We start from the raw sequence: 26,881 nt of genomic DNA, 5'->3' as shown, positions 1-26,881 counted from the left end.
AATGCAGTCAAATAGCAGGTTCTCAAAAGTAATTATCTGATAGTAAGGTGCAGACACAAGGGCTAGCTGCAGTAGGAGGTACTGGGAAGCAAACCGATTGCTGTTTAGCTTCATAAAACTGGAACAAAAACCCTTTTGATCTCTGTAAACCGGGTTGTCTTTTCCAGCGTGGTCTAGAGGGACTGGGTTTGGGGATTTTTCATCCTTCCATTGCGAGCCTGATTGAAGGGTTTGTATTTGCAGATGGATAAAGTTCTTTTTAGTTATATATTCCAATCTGCCATTAAAAATGAAGTTATCTTCTGGCATATCTATACGAGCTGCTGTGGAACTCCGTGATGTTCACAGGATCCAAGCAACTTGTCTGTTTATACATGATGCAGCAGTCTGCAGTGTCATTGTTTTCTGATGTACAAATTGGTTCTGATTAGTATCTCACACGAAGTATGGTATTCAGAGACAGCAGTCTTTGTTGCCCCAAATTATCAATTTAAAAAGGTGGAGGAGTTTTTTGTGCAAGCACAATTCAGCAGTAGACATCTTTAGTTTTATCGTTGTTTTTAAAGATATCACAGAAACTGAAAATGGCTTGCATCAGCAGTGTTGGGCGAATAAGCTGTATTGGAGAAATGGCAAGGGTTTGGAAACAGTACTGTGTATGAAGGGATTTTTAAGTGGGAACATGATTTTTGCAAATCACACTTGATAAAGAACCATGAAAAATTAGATTTTTAAAAATTTATTTTAAGCTGGATACTCTATGAGAAACCAAATTTTGAAGGCCCCTCTATTCCATTGGAAGAAGGAGAGTTGGAACTCACAGATATTTGGGGTGCAGGTACTTCTGAAGAGCAAAGCGACTGCAAGTCTCAAAAGCCTGCAGTGATCGGTTCAATCAAACACGTTGTTAAGGCAAGTAGTATAAGTAAAAAACTTTTTTATAGCTCTTAATGTATAGTGATGTTTTATACTGATACAGAGTGTGATTGGTCTAGTAGGACACAAGTGTAACATGAGCTACAAGTACATGAAACAATCTTCCATGTTGAATTTCACATTTAATCACAAAATGCATGTGGAGGCTTTTGCACAATGGGGATTTTGGTAACATCAAGAAGAAGGACAGGGTAGGAACAGAACTTGGTGAGCTTTATTAGAATAGCCATCAAAATGCTACATGCAGCATGTGCTTTGTAGTTTGGTCAGTCTCAGGAAAAGCATCCCAGAAAACCATCAATAATTCAGTATTTTCAAAATACGGATTTTTCTGTTTTTTCCAATACAAACTAAATTTGCACTCAATGCAAACTTCAATGTCAAACACCCAACTTTGGTTTGCCTGGTATGAGCAAACCTACCAGCAAGTTTCACACGTGATGGAACAGCCTTTCTACATGCACTTTTAACCTACTGTTAAGTAGTGGCAGTTGCAGGTTGCCAAAATAAGCACAAGCTATAAAGTTATTTGACTAGGAAAGGAGAAAAGGAAGAATATATATTGCTTGTAACTACAATTCTTGTTTAAGATGCAGTTCTCTTCAAGGATGGCTTGTTTGGTACTATCTTAAGATTTAATTTGCTAGAGGAGATGTTAACTGATGAAAGAAGATGCATTCCTGCCTGGATGGCAGAAAGTAAACAATGTAAATACTGATTAGAGATTGACTGTCTTGGTTCAGAGACAGGCAAACTGGCTTAGCTATACTTTTATTGTAGGCACCTAATAGCAGTAGTAATTGACAAGGGGGGAAGCAATTTAAAATAAACAGGTGTTTCAAAACTGATTCAGTTATGTACAGTAATTACAGATTTCACAGCACACATCAAGTGATTATGGCGATCTTCATTTTTCAGGATTACAGGGTTTGCCGAATTGATTTGTATACAGAGCCTGAAGGGTTAGGAATCGTGACTTCCTTTTTTGATGACACTGAAGAAACAGGGGTGTTTGGAACCACTCAGAAGACTTGTTCTATTAAAGTACATTGGGGCATGTAAGTATGAAGCTCTGTATGAATGCATAGTGCAATGAAAGGAATTTGCTTTAAACCATTGGTTACACCTGTCAGACTTGTGAGCAGGCTATATTTATTCTAGTCCTATATTTTGGCAGTATTTGTTGACAGTAGTGTTACTACATCACTGCAATGCTTTACCTTTGGGGAGTCTGACCTAGAATGTTTTGTTAGAGCTATATTTTTTCTGCTTGCATGTAGTAAATACTGAATAACCCTTGTGTATTTGCAGCCAAGGAATAAGAGTTTGCCTCTCTTGCTTTTCCTCATTCAGGCAAATTTAACATAAGTGAGAGTTGGGATGAACTGTTAATAATAAGACCACATTTCCCACTTGCTTTTTTCTAAACTTGAACTTGTCCTACTAAAAGAAGAAAAATTTTGAAGTCCTTCTGTTATAAACTAAGACTTAGTGCTTTAGAGAGTCCATAGGTGACATTCTTGTATTTCACAGTGCATTTTGATCTGGGCTTTTATGGTGATGTTTAATACAAATATTATTTGAAATAATATCCGGCCATCTGAGCTAGGAAGGTAATACTGTGAACCAAGCTTTTATGAGAAAGGAGGCCTCTCAGGAGGAATCCAGGTATTGTACCAATATTACTTTTCATGGCTTAATAAACAAACTTGTAAATTGTTATGGAAAACATGCTTCAAAGTAGTACTGGGAAAAGTATGCAGAAGAGAGAGGCTTCCTTCAGAAAAAGTGAAACTGGAGCCACTTCCAGTCATCCTGCAGAACTTCTTACAGAGTGTACAGACCTTGGTTGGTAGCTCTTATGTTTGGGCACTGATAGCACTTGTCTTGCTGCAAATAGTCTAACTACCAAAATCTGCCTGGCTGAAGGCAGGTGTTACATACCACTGCAAAGATTTTTCAAATCTACCACATGATATATGGACATTTCCGTTGTTAGGTGAAGGGTATTTTATCTGAGTAAATATTTTCACCTTGATTTGTGGGGAAAATAATGAAGCATTTTGGTATATAGACAAATTTGAACATGTCCAAGTAGTTGGTTCTCTGACAGGAAGTTATTTCTGGTGAACTGCAACCTCAGTCCAAATTACATGTCTCACAAGAGTAATGAAATCAGATATGTTATTTGGAGGTTGATTGTTTATTCACTTCATCTACGTCTCCACTTTATTTATGTCTCACTTAAAAGCTATTTGTGACCAGTAAAATTACAAACTTTTTTTGAAAGGAGGCAGAGCCTGTGCACATCTGAGTTGTCTTTATTTTGCATTAGTGCAACAGTATTATTTTACTAAATCCACATAAACTCTTGCTGTCTCAATATCTCTTGCATTTGTATCCCTGAAGGAAAGCAGACTAATATTTTCACTAGGAAGTGAAATATATTATTTTTCAACTGTCTTTCTCAGATATCTGTTTATTAGTCCAGTGCAGAAAGAAGTTGTTTCCATGAGAAATTCAGCAGATGGCTGCTGCTTTTTTGCATGTTGCAGGGTTAGGGGATTTTTTGTCTTTAGTTTACAGGCATGACATAGCTCACTGTATTGGCAGGTGAGGGAGGCTCTGAGTCACCTTGCCATGTGGGTGTGGTTGTATCATCTTAAAGTTTCCCGGTGTTCATGCTTAATTGCTGTTTGTTAAAAGCTGCCAACAAAAATGAGTCAATGCACCTTTATCTTCTGACTGTACACTCTCCTTGTTTCTGCCCTGTGTGTCAGTTCTTGCAAGTTACTCATAGAATCCTTTAGGTTGGAAAAGGCCTTAGTAAGACCATCCAGTCTAACCATTAACCCAACACAGCCCATTCCACCACTAAACCATGTCCCTAAGCACCACTACGGCACATCTTTTAAATACCTTCAGGGATTGTGACTCCACCACTCCCCTGAGCAGCCTGTTCCAGTGATTCCAGCTCTTTCAGTGAATGATTTTTTCCTAATATCCAGTCTAAACCTCCACAGGTGCAGCTTGAAGCCACTTCCTCTTGTCCAGTCACTACCTGGCTACAACCTCCTTTCAAGGCAGTTGTAAAGAGCAATGAAGTCTCTCCAGAGTCTCATTCTTTCCAGGCTGAACACCTCCAGGTGCCTCAGCCACTCTTACTAGATAGAGTAAGAGTGCTTGTGCTCCCGACCTTTAACCAGCTCCATTGTCCCCTTCTCAATACAATCCAGACCCTCAATGTCCTTTGTGTAGTGAGGGGCCCCAAACTGATCCTGAAACATAGGATTTGAGGTACGGCATCACCAGTGCCGAGTACAAGGAGACAATCCCTGCCCTGCTCCTGCTGGCCACACTGTTGCTGATACAGGCCAGGATGCCATTGGCCATCTGGGCACAGCTGGCTTATGTATAACTTCTGTTGACCAGCACCCCCAGGTCTTTTTCTGCCAATCAGCTTTTCAGCCACTCTTCCCCAGTCCTGAAGCACTGCTTGGGGATGTTGTGACCTGGCACTTTCCCGTGTTGAACCTCATCCCATTGATCCAGATCCCTCTGTAGAGCTTTCTTACCCTTCAGCAGATCAACACTCCCACCCAACTTCTGGCCATCTGCAAAACAGCTGAGGGAGCACTCAAATCCCCTCATGGAAATCATTGATATTAAGGTAATAAACAGAATTTACCCCACTATAGAGCCCTTGGAAACACCACGTGTGACCAGCCACAAGCCAAGGGCTTACTGAGTGGTGTGAATACAAGGCACACAATATATCAAACTTTGTTATAAATGGTAATAAAACTAAAGCACTTTTCTTCTTTCTTGGAGCCATGTGTCTGCAATGAAATGATACAAATTCATGCCAGTTTATATTAGCTTGGAATCTCCCTTTAATGTGTGACAGAGTGATGGATTATTTTAAACTCTTTGGTATCACCAGATTTATACATTACAGTCCTTATATAATTAAAGAGTTGGCTGCAAAAGGTGTTGCTGTTCATGTGTTTTATACCGCTCCACACTGCACTTCTCTGAGATCAGAACATTTAAATTGAAGAAATACTCTGACATCCTTATGCAGAGAGTATGGTTCTTTGTTTCCAGCAACTGATGACTGGCTGAGAAAAGGCTCTGAGAAAGTACTTTTTGCTGCCCCTATCAAGAATTCTCAAAGTTATGTCTTTCAAAGTAGATTTATTAGTAGACATAAACAATGAGGAAGTAGATTTCTAAGGAGTTGTCTAAGGTTTTTCTATGTATTAGTAAACAATCTAAGGTTAGAACTTTTTTATTGAGCAGATTTTGCATCAAATACAAATAAAGTTTAGTAGGGATTTTAAAACTTCTTGTAAATAGGTTCTGCACTTTAAAACTATTTAAAAAAATAAAAGAATAAGCTTAAATCTTGATATTTCAGTCTAAATCTGGTTGCCTTCAGATAGGAGACTCAAATTCTTATTGTTCACTGTTCTGGTTTGAGTTTTTTGGCCTGGTCAAATAAAAAGCATGTGTTATTAGTGGTTCCTTTGGAGCACAGAAATTTGTCAGTATTCCAGCTTGTAGCTGGCAGTTTTGGTGGTAAAGAAACAAAGTTTTGTTAAGGATACAATGATCTAGTTCCTAAAGTAAGCATATTGTCTTGTTCTTTACTCTTCAGAAATGTTCTGGGGATTTTATGTCTTGCTTTTGTCTCTCTACCCCCTCTACGTTTAGATGGCTTCTTTATGAAGAACCTGGTTTCCAGGGAGTCCCGTTAATGTTGGAGCCTGGTGAATATCCTAATTTATTATTCTGGGAGAAGAAGGAAGCCTACATTAGGTCCATGAGACCCTTGAAAATGGTAAACTACTGTTACTACTTACAAGTTAAATGACCTATGTTTATGTGTTATAAATAATGTATTTAACGTGGCTACATTTTTCAAGACTTACAAAAAAATCAAACTCTTTTAAAAAACCCAAAATTTTTAATCTGTAAAACTCTTGAGCTTACAACATTTGATTGCATGCATCTCTGCCATAATTTACCTTTTATTTTCACTTCACTCTTTAAGGAATGTTTCACCTTAGTTCTGCCTTTTTTTAAGAATTGATGACTCTTAGAGACATCCATAACTTGTCTAAGTCATGAACAGCTTCATTTTTTTCTTCTTTTTTTTTTCTTTTAACAGGGTGGTCGCAAAGTTGAATTCAGTGGGGAGCCAAAGGTAAAAGTCAGTATGTATTGATTGTCCAAAGCTATTTTACAGCACATGAACTACACATGGGTAGATAAGTATGCTTTGATTGGATACCAACTACTGATGGTTTACTGGGTAGTCCCTTTGTATGTGACCTCACCATAAAAATGCAACTTCTGTCACCTTTCTGCATCTATCACATGCATATATGACAGTATTAATAGGAATCCAGATAATGCAGATGGGTAATGAATGCTCAACCCCTCATGTTGCATCTCTAGTGGAAAGGCCTCTTGTAGAGGAGAGAGAGATCCCACTAGTTGATTCCATAATTTTTCATTCTCCCTCTGTGTGCCCATGCAAAGGAATCTGTCTATTCTCAGAATTCATCATCCTTGCAAATCTTCTTTTACTTCATTTCCACTCCAGGTAATTGTTTATGAGAAGCCTTTCTTTGAAGGAAGAAGTGTGGAAATAGAATCAGAAATCTGTATGCTTGATGACAAGGAATCAGAAGACAAGACAAGACTTCCACTTACATCAGTGGGATCCATGAAAGTGCTGGGAGGAGTGTAAGTGTGGAAAAGCGATTTTTACCCTTCAGCTGAAGTAGTAACTCCATAGGCTGGAAGTTGCAGTGGTCTAATCCAGTCCCTGTTTATTTTGGTTTTGTAATTTTTGGGTTGAGGTATACACCAGGATTAAACTTGAAAATATTCATAGGAAAAGAATAAATATCACATATCTGTATCTGCTTCATGAAAACATGGAGTGGCCATTGTCCATTTTCACATGCAGACTCTGTTGTTGCTGTTGTTGTTGTTCAGTTGGGTTGCTTACGAGAAGCCTGGGTTTGAAGGCCATCAGTACTTGCTGGAAGAAGGAGCGTATCGGGATTGGACAGACTGGGGTGGCTTCGATAAGGAGGTGCAGTCCCTGCGACCAATTATCGGTGTAAGTTCCAAGAACACGTAGCAGGGGTCTCCTGAGTGCTCTGAGATGTCATGTGGCACTTTCCTTATTGTGCTTCTCTTTGTTTCAACAGGACTTCACAAGCTCCCATATGATAATGTACAGTGAAAAAGACTTTGGATCAAAGGGTTCCAATATCAACGTGTTAGGTATCATTTCCAATTTAAAAGACACTGGATATGGGCTGAGGACACAGTCTATAAATGTGCTAAGTGGCGTGTAAGTGATATTTTTATTCACGCTTTCATTTTAGGCATGCTGGTCTTTATAGAAATTGATAGTGTTTGCAGATGTTTTTCAGGATTCTGACTTCTATGTGGGGTCTTCAGATAAAATTTTCTGCCCTTGACTACAGAATTTGAAAGTAAAGTTTTGGTGAATATGTACAGTAAATCAGCTTTCTTCTTACAGTATGATAAGATGGTCCCAGGAAGCGTTGACTTCCTGATACACAAAGTGTGAAAGCATGAGATGAGATTTCACCCAGAGAGGAAGAAATAGCTTGTTCTTCTGGCTGCATTTGTTTGAAGCATTTCAACAGCAAAATTGTTATTTCAAAACTGGAAATTATTTCCATATTTGTTATGGAAATAATTCCTAGGCTTCTTGTATTTGATCAGAGGTAGATTCCTTGCTCTTTCGCTCACTTATGTTTTAAATAGAGATAATTTTTACTATGCTCACTAATACCTTCTGATACTAGGGAGAGTAACTATTCTGAAAATTAACATTGCTTTTGCAGTGAATCCTATAGGTTAACAGTGGTTTAGTGCTGTGGTATTGGGGTTTTTGAGTTTTTTTTTAAACATACAGCTTCCAAAAGTCTATATTAGCCATGGCCATTAACAAACCAACTCTTAATGCCGTGAGTGCACATGCAGTTGATCAACTTAAAGACTTTGCTGTTTGATTAGCTGAGTCCATCAAGTGCAGATTGAGTCTCACAGCCTTGCAGATTGTATCAAAGTATTTTGGAAATGCAGACAAGTATTAGCTATCATGGCTGCAAACACACAAAATTAACTAAAGTAGGAGAACCAAAAAAGCGTGATATGTACAGTCTGTCTCCCTGCCTGGTATGCATGCAGGTGACTTGCTGGAAGCTCTGCCTTACCCAGCCACACCCTAAATCTTTCCTGTGTGTTATCTGTGCTATATCTCTGCAAGTTTTGTCTGGATAAAGGTTGCAGAATCAAGCTCGGTGCATTCCAGAGGAATGTTTTTAATTTGTATATGAATATGGTGTGACAGCAGGTTTTTTTCTGCCTGGTGACCTTTGAAGCTGCTGTGCTCTTTTTGTCTTCTGTAATATGCAAGAGAAATTAATGGGAAAGAGTCGCCTCTGAAGGTTGGGAAACAAATTGTGGGTTACCTATTATGTCCTTCATGTAGTTGTTCTAGTAAATGTCTGTTGCATCTGAGATAGGAATCATACATGAGTTTGAGTATTCTAGTAATTAGGAGTGACTTTAATACTCTGATGGCAAAGGTGCCTCGAAGTCTTTATGAAAAAAACTTGTCCCACAGACTCTGCTACTGCTCCTGTAATCTCACCTTGTAGACTCCAAAAGATGTAATTTGTAGCAATAAGCTTTTAAAAAATTCAGATGCATTGTGCATAACAGGTGGTTAGCACTCAGCTCTTAAGAGTCTTGTACAACCCCTCTTTTTCCAGAGAGGTTGTGAGTGTTTGGGGGCTTTGTTTTGATCTCACTAAGCATTAATGTGTCAGAAAACTTGAATGATCTCTGTGAAGTCATGTTTGGCAGTACAGTGCTTTAAGTGTTAACCTCTGTTCAGATAGAAGATTTTTTTTGTATCTTTCCTTCCAAGAAAACTATCATAGAGCAACGAATAATCCATTGAGCAGTTTCCTGAACTGTTTAGACTGTAATGTAGATGATGACATAGTGAACTGTGACAGATTCAATAAAAGCTTGTCATAATATTTTGAAGTAATCTTCCCGGTATCATAGTGAAAACACTTAATTAAAATAAGTAAAAAATGTAAGAAGCCCTCAACCTTTCAGTGCAATTTTTTAACTACAAGTATCTGGGGTAAGCAGTTAGAGCAGTAAGATAACAAATGATCTGTATTCCCCACATAATTGATTTGATTGCTCTGTAATTTAAAGGGAATATCAAAGAAAAGAAAGCTTGACACTGCAGTGCACAGATACTACTGAACAAATTCTGAGCTCAACTGCAGCTCTAAACTGTACTGCTGGAGACAGCTGCAGCTCTGCATTTGGGGAGTGACTATTCAATTTTGGGGTAATTCAGCCCTAGCTGCATTAAAATCTCTAAATTTCTTAATGTTTCTAAAAAGCAATATTTTCATGTCTTTGCTAAATCCGTGGTAAAGAAATCCTGAAAAATATGTCATAAGGAGATGAGGATTGACTTCTTGAAAGATGAAAATGTACTTCTTTAACAATGAAAATGTTTTGCTCTTGAGCATTTTTTGGAGGCTGATCAGACATAAGGTTCAAAAAATATTTTTCTGCCATTAGGGTGGGAGAAAGCAATCCAGGCTGCCTGGAAATAGGAAGGGCCTTTCTTCTTTTAAGTAGGGTTTGATGTTTACTTCCAAACTGGCAGAATTTGAAAGTGGTGGAAAATGGAATTATTTACTAGCAACAGGAAACACCCTTTACAAGTTCAAGCAAGTACTAAAATCAAGTGTTGTACTATTTTGATTTCCTCTCTGCTTAAAAACAACTTCAAGCTTTTATTTAATAGTAATCAAAATCACAGGAACTGCATGTTTGAAATTATGAGTTTTCTTTATCCATAAACACACCAAGCTCCGAAGAAGCTCTTGCCTTATAGTTGATTCCTTTTGAACTTGCTGGAAGAATTTTCCCAGATTTGTTTATTTTACATAGTCATCTGTTACTGTGGTTGTTTTATCAGCCTGGTTTTCCCCTAGTTTTCATGTAAGTAATCCACAATGTAGATTAGGTTGTTTATAGAGTATGTATGGATAGTGAGTGATATTAAGGAAATAATTAGGTAATGAGTAGTTCATATAAAGAAACCAGAAGGTAGTAAGTTTAACCTAGATGCACTCAGGAAGGTAACATGAGTGAAACTGGAGACACAAGGTATATGAACAAACCTCCACTGGGAGCTGAAAAGGGCAAGTACCCCTGGTTACCCCACTGAAGAACACTTCAAACCAAGCTTTAACTTCTCTGTATATCTGAACTAATGTTCAGAAAAAAAACCTTTCAAGGAGTCACAAAACTAAAGCTTGTAGGTCCCTGGGATACTAAGAATCATAGTCACAAAGGAGCATGCTCTTTTCTCTCTTTCCTCTCTTTCCTGTAAATAGAATTTTATTACCTCATCCTATCTGTTAATTATTGTACAAATCTGGCAGTGCCAGTTAACTTTCTGACCTCCTTCTAAAGTTAGACAAGGTGAGTCCTGGGCTAACTGAGGGTAAATCTGATTTTGGTGAGTTACCCATGTCTGGATTATTTTCTTGGCTGTACTTCCTAGATGTCATACGTAGAGATTTTTGGAGAAAGATTCTCTGTGTGCAATAGTACTAACAATATATAATCAAAGCTTTATGCTACTTCTGGTTTCAAGGGCATGGATGGTGCCCAGGAGTGAAGGTCTCCAGCACCCTCCTGCCAGCAACCTAGGATGGAGCTGTTGCTCAGCCTCACTAAGGCAGTTTGTATGTCTGGGAGTTACAAAATCTGTTGTGTTAGGAGAGCTCGCTGCCTGTGGGGCAGGATGGTTGCTGCCATGCTGCAGAGCAGCACTTCAGTTTTTGTTGTGCCTGGCAGCTGGAATGTGGCTCTCTTGCTCAGCTGTGGAGGCAATGTCTTGCTCTCCAGGCCTTTCTGTTAAGTTAGAAGTTGGATTAAGGCAGTGCTCCTTCCTAGGGATAATCTTGAGGTTGAACAGGTTTAGCTGGTACTGAATTCAGCTGCCTGTCCTTAATAATGTTATTATTACTTTCAGCAGCTTACATAGGCTTCGGAATGAAGTAGAGAAGCGCAAGTTATTTCACCATTAAGCCCTGACTCTAGGAACTGTCTAACTTCATGGGCTGACTTGCATAGAAGAGTGGCACTTAATTATTTAAATGTAAACATGTGCAAGTGAGATTTGTTGATTACTTCTGTATTCAGGCTAGTATTTAGATGGGGGAAACTAAATAACTGCTATTAAGGGATTCTTAGGAGGCTGCTGACATGTCTTACAGTTCACTTTATATTGGAAACACTTGTTTGCATAGATCTCAATCAAATAAAACTACCATGCACCATATCTGTATCCTGGCATTGAAAAATCTAATGAATGCCTGCTCAAGAAATTGCTTAAGGAAACCTCATTTTCACTGCTTTTGGTATATGTGGTATACAGGTATAGACACACCTGAGACATTTGAACTCTGCTCAATTTATTGTACATACCAATGTCTCTTTGACTTACTGAGGTGATTTTTAAATGGGCCTTGAAATATGCCGTAAGTAATTAGTGCGTAACAAGTTGGAATAATTGATTATATCTGAGGCAAACCAAGAGATGTGAATAGTGATATATGTGAATCACTGTTTGAGTGTTTGCCATGGACAAGTAAAACAAAGTTCATACTCTTGGCACATACATGTTGATACACCTTTATTTCAGTTTGAGATTATCCCACTTCTTGTATCTGCAGAGACTCTGGCATTTGTACTTGGAATAAAACTGCAGCTTAGTGGAATCCAATTGATCAACACACATAAAAAATGTAATGGGGAATTTTGATGTTGAGAGTTCTCTTCCCTTGCAGATTTTAAGATCTGTATCGCTTTACTGCTTTATGATATGAAATTTTTGTTAGTGTAGAAACTCAGAAAGTTTCTGAGCTCACTGAAAGTGGATTTTGGCATAACCTAGCATATACTCATTGTACACCACAGTAGCTCAAATGAAAAGCAGATTGATTCTGTGTAAAAGTTGTTCTTGTAGAATCAGGAACCAGCAAGATGTCCTGATTCCTGCATAAATATAATGAGTGAAACATGGCTGCTACTGTGGTCTGTTCTCATATGGGCACTCGAAACACAACCAAACAGAAAAAGAAGAGTGTAAGTATGGGAAGATTTGGCAAGTATAGCAGTGAAAGGCAAGACAAATTCGTCAGGTTATCACAAAATCAAAGGTAGTATAGATGCAGGAAGTGCTCTGTTTGGGCTTTCAGTATGGAACCAGGGTTAGAAGAACACTATAATAGAAGATTTATTGAATGTAGTAGACTATGCTTAACAAGACTAACTGATAGCAGATATTTAAGATTGGACCTAAAGCACTGCAGGAATAACTGGACATCAGAGAGATATATGTAGTGATTTGGTTACTTTTCTAGTACTTCAAGTGTGCATCATCTCAAAAGTTGAAAGTGTTTCAAAAAGGCGTATTCTGACTGAGAGAGAAGACTTGATGCAAATCTCTGACTTTGTGGCCTATGTCAACCGTGAGATCCAACTGAGTAGTTACAATAACAGCTTTGCATTTAAATACATCGATCTGGTCAAATTTATCGTGGTTGTAATGTTTAACTTTCAAGGATTTGCTCTCTCTGATTCCTAGCAAGGAATAGTCTCCTCTCCTTGGTATATATGCCTGTTGTTGCAGCTCAACACCGTGTTGGGGATGTGTATTTGCTTAAACACATCTGAGCCGCAACATTAAAAGTCAGTGTTGCTACATTTACTGCCCAGATTACTCTGAAAATTAGTTTTATTGAAAAAGCTGTATTCTGGTGGTTTGGGGTTTGTTTTTTTGTTGTTGTTGTTTTTTGTTTTAGAGAAGAGCTTGGTAAAATAATAGAATCGTAAAACATCTTGAAATATTCTTACTGGAGATAACTTTTAGGATATGTGGCAGATGATGTGTCTGAACTTGTGGTTTGCTTTAGGTAATTCATTCTGATTCGTATCAACATACTGCAAGAAGGTAGTAAAATTTGTGTGGAGTTTGCACTATCAGATACACTGGTTTGTTTAGGGTTTTAACAGCATCACAATTTGGTGCTTCAGAAACTTTTTATTTGTTCTTACATTAAGACAGTAATGAATATCCGCATCTGTATTTTGGAAAGGTAGTGTGACTTCTACCAACCACCCTCCTCTTCTTTCTCTTTTAGATGGGTGGCTTATGAGAATCCTGAGTTTACAGGGGAGCAGTATATACTGGCTAAAGGGCTGTATCCCAATATTGAGGCATGGGGGGGAAAGAATTGCAAAATATCTTCAGTTCAACCCATTGTTATGGTAAGGAGCTAATTTTATACTTGTTTTGCAAGTTTCTCTGAAGTATTTGGAACTCTACTTTTTCTATCAAATTCAGTATATTTTCATTATTTGAATGATAGTTAATAGTAAATTTTGTATGTTATCACTGTTTAAAATCTTTTTTCCCTTTTTTTCCCTCCAAACTTTTGCAGGATATTGTTGGAAGTGAAAGGAGTAAAGTCAAGGTAAGATACTTCTCTAAGCACATGAAACATACTCTGTAGTGTCTGTAACGTGTAAATAAAGAAGTGGCTGTTTGTCCAGTGGAACACTCAGGTATTTGCAGAGATTGCTGACTAGTCAGACAAAGACTGAAAACTGCAAGTGGAGGAAGGCTACTTTCTAAACCTCTCGAGTAAGGTACATTAAGACCCAAGGAAGGTGAGATTTAATACACAGTTGCCATCAGAACTTTCTTAGGGCACTAGCAATGTCTTGGTTCAGCAAGTGAGGTGTTTTGGGATATCAGTGATTGTTCTTAGGAGCTGGAGCCCAAAGCCGTCTGTGCAGAGATGCAGGACCTGGAGTCTGTTCCTGAGGTGAGGGCTCTACAACAAAGATGTTGCTCTTGGTGAGGGCACTACAGGATAGATGTTGTTGTTCTTGGTACAGCTGACTTAATTCCTTTTGAACCTATTTCTTTGGTTAAGAGTTTTGCTAGTGGTGGTTGCACTTGGAGTTGTTCACTCACAAATACTGCTGAGCTGTGCTTAAAAGTTAATGCCATCTTTGCCAATAACATAAGGGAAGGAAATGGCAGGGAGAACTTGTCTGTTCAGTGAGTTAATCTATTTCTACATTGGATTGTCTCCTTTGTGCAAGTACTAATATGTAGTTTTGACAGTGAGGCTAATGGGCAGCTGTTTTCATCCTTAATTCTGAACCTTTTCAGGTTCAGAAATCCTTCAGGTCCCTGTACAAAGTTATTGTTATTTTCATTTCAGTCGAAGTGGTGAGTATATCACGGCCCTAAAAACTAAGGAGACAATTCTTAACTGTCCTGGTTTGCTACTCCTGATTAGTAGCACGCTTCACTGGAATCTCCTGCATAGGGATAATGAATAAACTATGGGGAATAAAAATCTCAAGGCTGCTTATTTTCAGCTGTGTGCATGAAAAATTATTTGCATCTTTACATTATGTGCTTTTAAGACCCTATCCTAAGGAAGACCTTATCCTAAGGAAACAAAGAAGTAGTGGCTTGCAGCCAACAGACTAAATCCATCGTTAGCATGCTCCTTTTTGGAGAATGCTGTACCTGCCCACACTCCTATCTCTATTAAGAGTGAATAAAGCTGGTAGGCATGTTGTAATGTGAATTACTTCTGTGATCACGGCTAATTATCCTTTAGCCAAATTAGCCAGTTTGCTGCTTAGAATATTTTTTTTTTTCCTTAATAAGGGCAAAAGATTCTGGAGGATGTATCCTCTCTTATCCTTGAGCAGAGGAAGAGCCAACATGAGACTGTGTCTGTAGCTGTAACAGACTCATAAAGCCCATGTATCCTGGGAATATATGCCATGTTTCTTGGCATGTTGTCTGAGTCCTTTGCCAGGATTATGCACTATTAGTGTTTTGAGAGGCAGAGAGTTTTCATTTACTGGGAAGAGTATGATTTTGGAAATTAAGCAGATTGGTAATATAAAAGAAAGCTTTTTATGGCCCTTTAATAAATGTGTGCCTATTCTGGCCATTATGTGGGAATTTAAACATCTTACCAGGCAGATAGACCAAGAAGCTATACTTGTTAGTGTTGTTCTAATTATTTTGTATGTCACTAAGTGATTTACAGCCAGAAGTAATTTTTGGAATTGTTACCTTGCTCCCTTGAGCAAGGATTGTAATGCTGAAGAGGTGACAAACATAAGTAACCAAGGAAGTCTTGGTGTTTTAAGTATGTTTCTATCTAATTATAGAATTAATGGTGGAGATATAACTGAAGGTAGAAGAATGAATTTCCTTAAATATGTTTATAACTTTTTAAAGGTCCAGTTATTTTCAGAGCCTGAATTCAAGGGTAACTGCCAAATATTTGAAAAAACCACAAGATGTATTGATTCATTTGCTGTGAAGTCTTCAAAAATTTTAGATGGCAGGTAAGTTATTGAATGAATACTGCAAAATCACTAAAATGGTAAAAGTTCTAGAAAAGCAACCAACTTTCTAACACATGAGGTGGTTCCACATATGGGGACTTACAGAGAACAATGCTTTGCTGTTTGCACATCAATCTTTCAGGACAAAACATTGTAAATAACGTGTCTGCATTTTACTGGCACAGAAGTCTTAAGAGGAAATTTCTCCTCCTTCTTTCTGCAGCTGCATAGTGTATGACCAGGAGGAATTCGCCGGTAACCAGTATGTGTTGGAAGAAGGGATCTATCCCGATTTGACAGCAATGGGTTTTTCACCCCAAGCAGTTCTAAAATCTTTACGGATCATAAATATTGTAAGTAAAACCTATTGGAACTATTGTAAAGGTAAGGACAGTGATGATTCCCCATTTCTTGCAACAGTAAAAATTCTAGGGCACACATACAAGAGAGGAGGGTTTGGGTTGATGTAGCTGTGGAAAGGGGTTTTAACCCTTTAAGTGTAGTGGAAATGAGATGTACAGCTACATGGTCGTCTTTCATGACAGGAAGAAAGAGACAAGTTTATTCAGAAACGCACTTGGTTTTATAGCATGACTCGCAATTCCAAGAGTAGAGAAAAGGTGATTGGTTCAGAGAGAAGACACCCCATTCCCAGGGCCTGGTCACGCACCACAACAGGTGTTCTATCTTTGTTATTAATTCCTTTTTATTTTGACCAAGATACCACTTTGAGAGAAATTCTCCCTAGCTTGTATCAGCTGGGAACAGAGCTGAGAATCTCCGGCCTGGAATATTTTTCAGGTTGTAATTTTCTTGCTTTCTCAGTATGTGTCCCTACAGGTTGAGGGGGGGTTGTTTGTTTGGGTTTGGGTTTTTTTCCTGTGCAATAGCAGTTCAATGTCCTAGCTGCAGTTAGTTAGGTTTTCTTGACCTCTGTGCTGTTTTTGTTAAGGACAAGATGTTACAGAAGCAATTGCCTAGGATACCTGTTCTTAATAACAGCTTATAAGAGAATTTCTGTAAAGAGTCAAGTCTGTTTCCTGGTAGGAGAGACCACTTAGAATGAGTTGAGAAAGTGGTAGGACAGTGTGAAGAAATATCTGTACCATGGACCTTGTTTTTGATGCCTATTTAAAAAGCAGGCTTAATTAAGCAACTTTGCATGAAATACATGTAATTAAAAGACACTGTTGTTATCATCAGTACAATGGAATTTGAGTTAATCACAAAATAATGCACTCTTCTAGATAAGGTAAAGCAACACCCAATACTGTTTGGCAAAATCAGGCAGCGTTGTTATGTGTGGTGGATACAAACTAAACTACATTTACATATTTTGTAACTCATCAGTGGCCAGGAACGAGTTTTCTCAAGCCTATAACCAATCATTATGATGGATCACTTAGGGAATATGCAAGTATCTTTTAAGATCAAAGTAATTACTAGCAAAATGGGGTCAAGATTCCAGGAACTTACGGCAACATGAGGGGATGGTACTCATTTTTTTTTAAAAAAAGGAAGAGTTCACTATTGAATCTCTTCCTGAATTTGGCAACTTTATTGCACTTCACTGTAATTTTGGTAACCTTTCAGTGGTGTAGCAGTTAATGAAGCGGAGCTAAAATGTCATCCTCTTTCATGGCTCTGGAGAATTTTGATGTACTCTGCAAACAAACAACTGTAGCAAGTACATCTGCCTTCTGAACTCTGGTTGTCGAATAGACAGATCATATTAAAAACAATAGAATTGTTTCTAGCCAAGCTTGGTGGGTGATCATCATGAATTAAAATAAGCTTTTCTGTACATGTCAGTGGTTCCTCGGTTTAAAATGCTTGTTTCAAGCTGGAAGGATCAGCTTACTTCTAAAAGATTTACTATTTGTGACAGAGACTTTTGTGCTAAAACAGAAATGCCAGTTCTGTGCTTCGTTAAATTCTTTACACTTGTGAAACTTGTTCTAAATTTTATCATACTTCAGACAGTAGTACAGAGCTGCATCTGTCTGCAAATGAAGCTGCTACTTCCTTCTTCAGAGGCTCCCTAGCTGCAGAGGAGAATAGGTTACTTTGCTCATTGGTTTATTAGCAAACCAGAATAGAAAGAATGATAATTTCTAACTACTTATATTGTTTGTTTTTCATGTTTTTCCAAAAGCTTGAACCTTATTATTTTAGCTCCTGGTTTCACCTGTCAGACTTATTTTGGGACTGTGTTTTGGCAGTACCAATCTTAATTCCTCCCCACCATCTGCCATTTCTATAACTGTCCTCAGAATTTCTCATGACATTTCTATACAAGAAGCACCTTTGCTATTTTAATGTCATGTTACTGTATTTATGTAGTTAAACTCCCCTTTGCAGGGATCATTTTGGAAGGGACCATAAAAAAAGGAAATTAAAGGGATATTTGATACATTTGTAAGTGAAAGCTAAAAGAGCTTTTTTAAAATAAGGGAATTTATGAAACTATATTAAGGGCTGTTTATAAGCTCAAGGGTTTTGGGGGTTAGATTCCACTTTGTCTTGGTTGTGCTTGCTTTGCATGCTCCACATGGTTGTGCTGTAGATAGAAAATAGCATTATTCCTTCTTGAATTTGACACATGTTCTTCCTGAGCATACTATAAAAAAGAGCTGTGAATGTGATTTATACTTGAACAGTCATCTGAAATTACTTTTTAATGAGAAACTTTGTAGAATAACTAAACGTAGATACACAGGAACATCAGCTTGGTACAGTGCAGTACATGGGAAGTACTGACAGAAAATTCATGAGCTGGCCTTGCGCTTCTCACTGTTCTTTATAACAGTGTTGCTGCTGAATCAAAAAAATGCCCAGTGTAAGGTGTGGCAGAAAACTGGAGGATTTCCTTTTCTGTTTCTGTTTTCTTTGCAAGAAGATTATTTGTAAAGCATTGCATGAGGCTGAAAGGCTATTGCCTGAGAAGTTGCATGTCTCAGAGGGCAGGTGCCAGTCTGTAAAAGGGCTTAGAGTTCAGGGGCACTGGGACATCATCACAGTGTGACTGGTCCTGTTGGGCTCTTTACTCGTGGTGATGCATGACAATCTAACTGCTGTTGCCTTTCATGGTGGGGCTGAGCATACTCTGATTTTGGAGTAAAGTGAAAAGGCTTCTCCTGGCATTTTCCACAGCTTAGCAGCTTGTGTGCCCATCAGGAAGCACAGCTCAGCTGCTGTGTGATAAGCTGCTGCATAGGTAATGGTGATGCTCATGCAACGCTGTCATCTGAGTCCTTAAACATCTAAAGGAAGATTAAAGAGGAATTTAAACACTGTCTAGAAATTGGTAGATAGGAGGTCTTGCCTAATAAATTCATATGGAAGCATGCATATATGAGCTGCTACGCATGCATGGAGCCAGCTCTGCCTTGGAGGGCCTGTTTCCATGCCTGAGGCCGGATGGGAGTCTGTCGAGACTTTGCGTCATGTCAGGCGTTCCCGATCCAGTTGATCTGTGAGCATGCTGAACACATGCCAGAAGGAAGGAGCACTTCTGGCTGTGGCCTTGGCTTTATGCAGTCATTGGCTGGAAGATTCGTGAGAAAGGGAGTGGCAGTGTCATTTCTGTCTATGAATGTACACTATAACACCAGGACACTCAGGCTTAATTGACTTTACCCTGGGGAATTTTAAACCCTACCTCCCAGCTTCCACAGGAAGGCCTTCATTATAACAAGTTATTTTCAGTCCACTACAGATAACTTGCCCCACAGAAAAGAGTCCAAGGTTCCTTTTCCAGAAGACATTCAAATTGGATTCACTGTTGCACACAGCTTCATGAGGGCAGAATCCCTATGACACCAGAAGCATTTTGACAGAGGAGAAGAATCATCTACTCGTAGCAATTTGGAGGATTCTGATGTTACAGTTTTCACTTGTCATGAATTTTACCTCAGTAGTATCATTCTTGAATCTTTTGTCTAGTCAGAGACTGAAGTTGCCGTAACCTACTGTAAAAGTTAAAAATTAATGCAATAAGTGATAAGCAGTGCTGACAAGGCTGTCATCATGTGAAGCTGTGGAAATCAATATTATCTTACTGTCTGTTCTCCTCTTTGTGTGAAAATTCCCACAAGTGGGGGTTAGTGCAATGGAAGAGAGATATGGCATTGATTAAAATGTATTTTAAAACATACTTAAGGTACTGTGCAAGAATCAACCACAGGGGTCTTTGTGCCTGAAGATAAGGAAGTTTTATGTTCTGTGCAAGAAGATCCCCCGAGTATTTTGTATAAGGGTTTTTTATGACTTTTCAAGTTTAAGAAGAGAGTTGAAGAGCAGAAACATTCAGGGGTTTTGATCTTAAACAATCAAGAAGAAACCTCTGAAATAAAAGTGGTGTGTGGAGTACTGATCTTCACAGTCACCATCTGGAGTTCCAACGTCCTATAAAAGCACTTATCTTCTTTTTGCAGGAGCTGTCTGAGCCCTGCATAGCTCTTTTTGAAAAGATGGGTTTCCAAGGAAAGAAAATCGAATTCAATACAGAAATCTTAAATCTTCAGTTCCTGGGATACAGTCCTCGAATAGCTTCAGTTCAAGTCTTTGGCGGCATGTAAGTTTAAAATCACTTTTTGATTCTTTAGAATGAAGTACTTATTCAACTTTACAGGTATAATGGAACCACAGAATGTAAAATTAGAATACCATAATGTGTGTAGTACATTAATACCATTTTGTCTTACAGAGCATTTTCATATCCTGTCTCAGTATGTTATCACTGACTCATGTCCTGTGCTAGGAGTTGAAATGAATTTGAATAAAGCTCTCAAGGAAATTTTATGTCTTTTCTCGTGCCCTATTATAAAAAGCAGCTTGGATAGAATCCTTAAAACCAACTTCTGTGCTCTTGGTTTAGGTCATGGTCATAAAAAGTAATTTGGTTTATGATCTGTGTCATAAGTTCAAAATGTTTTTTAATAAGTCTTCGTGGTCATCCTTTAACATCTCTTATGGGGACAGAGGTACAATCAGACCATGGTCTCACCTCTTCTGGTGTTAGTAGTAATAGTCTCTTTTACTTCAGGAATTGGATGAGAATCGAGCAGTTAGATTTTGTAGGTGTTTTTAAGCAATTGTGTTCTCTAAATGTATCTGTGAAGATCTTGTAAAAAATAGTCTAGGATGAAGTTTAAAAGCTGTTTGGAAGCATTTTTAAAACTAATATCCTATAGTCTAGGATTCCACCAGATCTGTTAAATTCTCTTTTTGTTTTTTCCCCTGTTGTTAACATCTACCTCTAAGATCCTTGTCCCCAGTTTTGGTGGTTTTTCTAGTTTGGAGCTTTTTTTGGTTTTTAATGATAGATCCATGTTACTGTTGTTTTGCATTTAAATGTGCTCTTTTGAAGAGGTAAATTTCCAAGGTGTGTGGTAGAGAGATGCTGTGGGTAGCTTAAGACTGCCCTCAAGTGGATAGCTAATAAGCAAATGTGTAGAGCAAACCATTTTCCCCATCTGGATGGGCTGGTCAAAGGGTTTCCTTAGCACACGCAACTGAACTTTGAAACAAAGGTTATAAGAAAAGGTTCATGTTTATATTCTGAAGCCTCCCAAGGTTTCATTATCTTTCACCACAGTATAGTTGATTCTCATGTTCCATAGCAGGAAGTCAAACATCAAGTTACTTCTTTACCAATATCATGATTCCAAGTAATGGAATTGTGAATTGTGTGTGTTTCCTGTCCAATGAATATATGTGGAGTTTTGGTTTTTTTTGGTGGATCACTGGAAACAGAATATGAAAATTCTGATTTCATTATAGCAGTGTCAGCTGCTGAAATGTGTCAAAATACAGGGTCTACAGTTTCCTTGCCCCTGCTGCCTCCCTTATTGAAGAGGGTTTCATCTTCTCTTCCTTTGCTAAGAGACCTCCATTTATAATTCTCTTAATTTCATACCTGGGGATAGATGTGTATTAGGCAGTGAAAAAGCACCAAAATTAAAGTGAGCGTGCTTCTGGATGAAGAAATCTGGTGACAAATCAGTCAGAGGAAGGAGGTAACCTGAAAACAAGCATATTGAGTGTTCATGTGCACAAACCCCCATGGCTACTGGAAGTCCCAGCACAATACTGTGAGAAAACTAGAAATTGCACTGTATGGCAGCCTATTTTGAAGCTCAGACATAATTCCCTGGCTGTACCTATAATGGAGAATCAGAAGTTAGGTTCTGTCAGATTACACTCAATGTGTGATTTTAAGCGTGATTGGATGCATGTTAGGGAATGCTAAACAAATATTTCTATGTGTACTCTTGCTGTGTCTCTTCCCCACCCCCCATGCAGATATTTGGAAAGAAGAGAGATGTTATGAAATAAAACCTCTATCAAAATACCCAAGAGAACTTCACCCTGTTGCAGTTTCCAGTAGTTGATTGCTCCAGTCTGCATCCATAGTAGTTCTTTCTCACATGAACCAGGCCTGTCCAAATTCAGGGTGGTTCCACACCCACAGCAAAGTAGCATTTAAAGCATATAGATCTGTGCTCCTTGAGGAATCCTCAGAACAAATGGTATTTAAAAGTTAGGTTCTCCCAAGAAAATGCTTTGCTTCATTCAGCTTGTAATTTTTAAATAGTAGAACTCTAAAATTCAAACTCCTGTGTACCCATCTCAATGTGGCTGATCTAAATCAGGATGTTTTATTATTTTTCAAGGCCTGTTACAAAGAAGGTCATTGGCTTTCCAAAGCTAAGCACTATTACACTCTGTGACAGATTTCTTTTAAACTCATTCATTGATTCCAAAGCCGAAATTGGCAGTTAAAACATTCTTATTTTTTCTCCTCGTAGATGGATAATTTATGAACACGGTAATTACAGGGGACGTCAGATGTTGTTAACACCAACTGAAATTCCAGACTGGTATAAAGCCAGTGGCTTTTGTCAGATTGGTTCTCTGAGACCTTTACTGCAGGTGAGTGGCTTTGGCATGAGCTGATCAAGCACTAATTTATATCTTGTCATGGAGTTGGGGAGATATTATGCAGTTGAAAACAGCGTTACAGCCTTGTCACAGGCATGTGACAAACTTCAGCATTGGCAATTGTGTAAAGAAATCACTCCAGAATTTTGTGTGTAATAAAAGCTGTTTGAATATGCTACATGGCTTTGCAGTTGCACTGCTTAAACTGTTCATTAAGCATCCTTTAAACCAAAGTACAGAAGACAGCATAAAAGGATTAATTAAGGATTAATAAATAATGGCAATAACTGCTATATAAAAATAATTTTAAGTTGTTTCATAACTTGCACTGGCATACTGTGTGTACTATATGCATTATTTATGGAACAAGAAAATTGGTTTTAAAAAAAAAGATACTTCAGTTAGTAGTGATTTTGTGTTGATTTAAGAAGTAAAGCCCCTCCCTGCTTATTACTTGGCAGAATAATTTGCAAATCGAATGCAAAATTGATTATTGTCATGCCCTTATGATCTTGTCCAATGGTGCAGTAGTCCTGGGAGCTTTAACATCTGAGGTTCTTGCTGATCCATATTTCATTGGAGAAACAGCTTTTTTTAATTCATAGGTTACTTGTACCTGTAACCAACTGCATTTGCTTGCTGTCATAACTTTCTTTGTATAGCCTTAGTCAGAACTAGGATAATGCATTTTGACTGCCCTGCTGAGAGCTTGTTTGAACAGAAGTGTTCATGTGTAATAGGCCACACAAGTGCACCCTTAATGAAAGCTAAAAGTATCTATAGAAGGAATTAGTAGAGAGAAGTTAGTTCTGCTCTGAATTTAAAATTGTGAGCTCTCCATTGTGTGCCGATTTCAGTGCATAGGAAAGCCTAAAACTCTCCATGCAGAGTGGAGAGTTCTCACAGCTTGTCTCGTCCGAATGTTTATGGGCTTCTAAATTAAATTCTCAAATAAAAAAGTTAACTTTTCAGAAAGAAAGAGGGAGGTTTGGGGTTCAGCACTGACAGTAACTGCTCTGAAATGAACTCAGAGCAGGATGTGTTCTCTGCTGAGATAGTGGTTAAAGAGTTCTTTTGTTTTGTGCAGAAACGTGTGTACTTCAGGCTTCGAAACAAGGAAACAGGAAAATTCATGTCAGCTGATGGAAACCTAGATAATCTGAATCTTCTCAGAATACAGGTTGCAGAAGATACAGACTCAGATGATCAAATCTGGGTTTATCAGGATGGATTCATAAAGTGTCGGGTAAGGTTTGAGTTCAATGTGCATTTTCTCTTTTCCTCTCCAGTAGTAGGGCTTTATGAATTTAATTCCTACTGCAGCCACTTCATTTATTAAATAGGTTTACTCTTTTTCAACTATAATGTAATCTTCCTGTAGGGAGTTGTTTTTTGTGGGTTTTGTTTTGTTCTAATCAACTCTGGCTTTTTCAGGTGATACAAACTAGTTGTATGATACTTTTTTTGGTGTAATGGAAAATTTGAGAGAAAGTATTCTGAAAGTATCAAAGCAAGAGAGACACTTTAAAGTACAGACCTTTCCTGGTAATATTTTGAACTATGCATACCTTGCAGTAGGACAGTTAATTTAATGTAGGCTGGTATTTGTACTGGTTTAGGGCAAATTTGGGAGGAAACAGATGATTAAAAATACAAACATCATAAAGTCATCCCAGGACAATAGCTTCTTCTGCATTTAAGCAAGCTTAAAGATAAAATCCCACTCTGTTGAGCCGTTTAGGGGTGGGGGGTTTTTTGTTTGTTTTCTGGTTATTCCTGTATTTGTCAAATATCCATTCTTTTTCCTTTCCTCTCTACAAATTTCCAAATGAAGCCCTACTTTTCTCACAGTCCATAAAACTAATCATGTGCAAATTGTCATTGAGGTGAGCAGAGGAATGCCCAGTTCATATAATGTCTAAGCATGAACAGTCTTAGGTAGGGATGCCAGCCAAAAGAAAATTAAGTTAGTTTAATACTGTTAAACAGCTTGACTGCAAAGAATCATGTGAACATTTTCTATAGGATTGTATACTTCAAAGGAGCAATTTATAACTATGTCATTTATGCTGGAGGGAAGAATCTTACTGTTAATAAGCTAAGACATTGTTTGGACACGTTTACAGGATACATGCAGTTGTAAAAGGGATTTATGCAGACAGCAAAATGGTGCAAAGTAAGCTAAAAGCTTTAATATGACATACAAAAGACTTCTCTTTTGATGGTGCTTCTCATACATGTCACTGAAAGTTTTCATGTTGAGACACTGTGGTATTATATGGCTTTCGATAAATGCTCCTGGTTTTTTCCCCCTTTTTCTGTATCTCATAAAGCAATTTTTCTCTGCACAGAAAATATACGGCATGTGCTGTGTAGCAATCAGGTAGCTTAGTGCAGAATGCAAGCTGGCAACATTGATCCTAAGTGACTGAACTCTTAGAGAGCTCTGCCATCTTTCTGGTGAATAGTAGCAAATCCATTTTGCACAAACCAAAAATTGGGTTTTACCACATATTACAAAGAAAACTGAGCTCCTGGGTGGATAGCTACCTGCACAGAGGCATACATAGGTCACTGGAAGAAACTGCACCTTCCTGTTAGCTTGGGTTATCTCAGTGACTGAATCATGAGATGTGACCCTGAGCTGTGCCTGGGGTTTTCGAGGAAGGGCTGTTTCAAGTATGTGGGATAACCAGTAAGCAAGATATGAAAGTCATTCTGCTCTTTTTTCAGAAACATATATGAATGCAGGTCTCCTTATTCTTTATGAGCTTCATGGAAATGGGTGAAGTTCCGGCCTAGTGGACCTAATGTCTAAGCTCAGAGTTTTTCTAGTCCCACTAGAGAACACTTCAGATGTGAGAATTTCACAACTAAATCAACTTTCTTTAATTCTAGGTTATGATAGTCAGAAGTATGACTTTTTAAAGAAATAGTCCTTTCAAAAGTACTTGTAAAAATAACTTAGGGCCATTTCAGCAATGACAGATGAGTGTTCAATCTGCCACAGAAGTGCATTCAGTAGTTAAAAAGGTGAAGTTTATGGTGATCTACTGAAAATTGCTGTTTATCTAGAAAAATTAACTGTTACTTAGTTACAGCCTTAATACTCTTTTGAAATAAGCTTAATTTTTGCCAGCTCTTTTTTTTTAGCCAAGAAGACATTTGCAGACGTTTGGAATCAAGTAATACAAGTGACTAGGAAAAGAATGTAGAACAAAGAAGCAGATATTACTGTGATACCCTGTGAAATTCATACACTTGATACCATGCAGTTATGTCCTTTATATGAAAAGGTTACTGCAAAACTAGAAATGATTGAGGGGAAAAAATATTCAGAGGAAATGGTCATTCCTAAATTCTGTTCTCACCTGATGATATATCTCCTATTTGATTAAAAAAAACCAGTGGACAGTAGAAGTAAGGCCGTTTTGAATATTTCCTGTTGTGTTTCTAATGACACAGATGGCAGAGGATTGCTGCTTGACAATTGTTGGAAATCTTATAACTCCTGGCTCTAAACTCGGTCTGTCATTTGAACGGAATGAAGACAAACAATATTGGCATATTAGTCCCGATGGCAGAATTTATAGCAAGATGAAACCCAAGCTGGTTTTAGATATCAAAGGTAAGGAAATGTTATCTCATTACATTGGGTCTTAATTACATGGTATTTGCAGTGGGATATGCACTAAATGTGCCTATAAATCAAGGATGGTTCTCTAGTTGCTTTAATCTAGAGGCAAAAAATACCCGATCAACTAGTTTGACCTCTTGAATTATACAGGCCCTAAAACTTCATTTCTCCTGAATACAATTTATTAATTCACAGCACTCGCTTATCTTGCATTGTCAGTGTCCACTCATCACTCGTAGATAGCCTCAGTTAATTTTTGGACAATGTGAGTATGATTATTTAAAACGGTGAAGCAAGAACAACCTAACTTCTCATTAACTTCTCATTAACATTTCTATAAGTGCAGATTTTCTTACACAGTAGTTGTAGATGCAATAGTGCAATAGCCAAAGGATATTAAGAAAGCAAAAGCAGGCTTGTATATTGATGTGATTAGATGCAAAAAGGTGGAGTTCTTTTGCTTATTAAGCTATGCCTACATGGCAAGCATGAGATCCTGCCATAGTAGCTTCACGTCTGTGAGCACTTGATGTGTATTGTGGAGTCACTTTTATCATAGTAATTTGATTTGTGTAGATACTGTTTCCGAACTTTGTTTTCAGAGCTTCACAGAAGGTCTAAAAATGTAGAAAATTGAAAGATTAGCAGAATTAGCATAATCAGATGTTCTTACATAATTGCTTTTTTTGTGAAGGGAGTAAACACTTTCTCTATCTGTTCAATTAATTGTTTTAGCTATTTTAAAATTGATTTTTAATTGATGCTGTGATATTAATTATGTCAATTACAACCACCACTCCCCCCAGAAGA

General features: G+C 38.0%; 1 protein-coding gene across 2 annotated transcripts in view; it reads left to right on the top strand.

Annotated features, from left to right (window-relative positions):
* CRYBG1 (crystallin beta-gamma domain containing 1) overlaps positions 1-26,881 on the top strand; it is a 43,154-nt gene that overhangs the window by 12,344 nt on the left and 3,929 nt on the right. For both annotated transcript variants that reach the window (XM_014887894.2, XM_088161947.1), the window contains 15 exons: positions 750-912; positions 1,855-1,994; positions 5,653-5,779; positions 6,110-6,145; positions 6,548-6,690; positions 6,946-7,072; positions 7,164-7,309; positions 13,245-13,371; positions 13,545-13,577; positions 15,380-15,489; positions 15,713-15,842; positions 19,926-20,065; positions 22,302-22,425; positions 23,522-23,680; positions 25,900-26,062. In XM_014887894.2, coding sequence (XP_014743380.2) covers positions 750-912; positions 1,855-1,994; positions 5,653-5,779; positions 6,110-6,145; positions 6,548-6,690; positions 6,946-7,072; positions 7,164-7,309; positions 13,245-13,371; positions 13,545-13,577; positions 15,380-15,489; positions 15,713-15,842; positions 19,926-20,065; positions 22,302-22,425; positions 23,522-23,680; positions 25,900-26,062 — 1,868 coding nt within the window. The remainder of the gene's footprint in view (positions 1-749; positions 913-1,854; positions 1,995-5,652; positions 5,780-6,109; positions 6,146-6,547; positions 6,691-6,945; positions 7,073-7,163; positions 7,310-13,244; positions 13,372-13,544; positions 13,578-15,379; positions 15,490-15,712; positions 15,843-19,925; positions 20,066-22,301; positions 22,426-23,521; positions 23,681-25,899; positions 26,063-26,881) is intronic.

The sequence above is a fragment of the Sturnus vulgaris genome, chromosome 3 (assembly GCF_052056855.1).
Source record: "Sturnus vulgaris isolate bStuVul1 chromosome 3, bStuVul1.hap1, whole genome shotgun sequence".
NCBI lineage: Eukaryota > Metazoa > Chordata > Aves > Passeriformes > Sturnidae > Sturnus > Sturnus vulgaris.
This window is presented reverse-complemented; position numbering and strand designations above follow the sequence as displayed.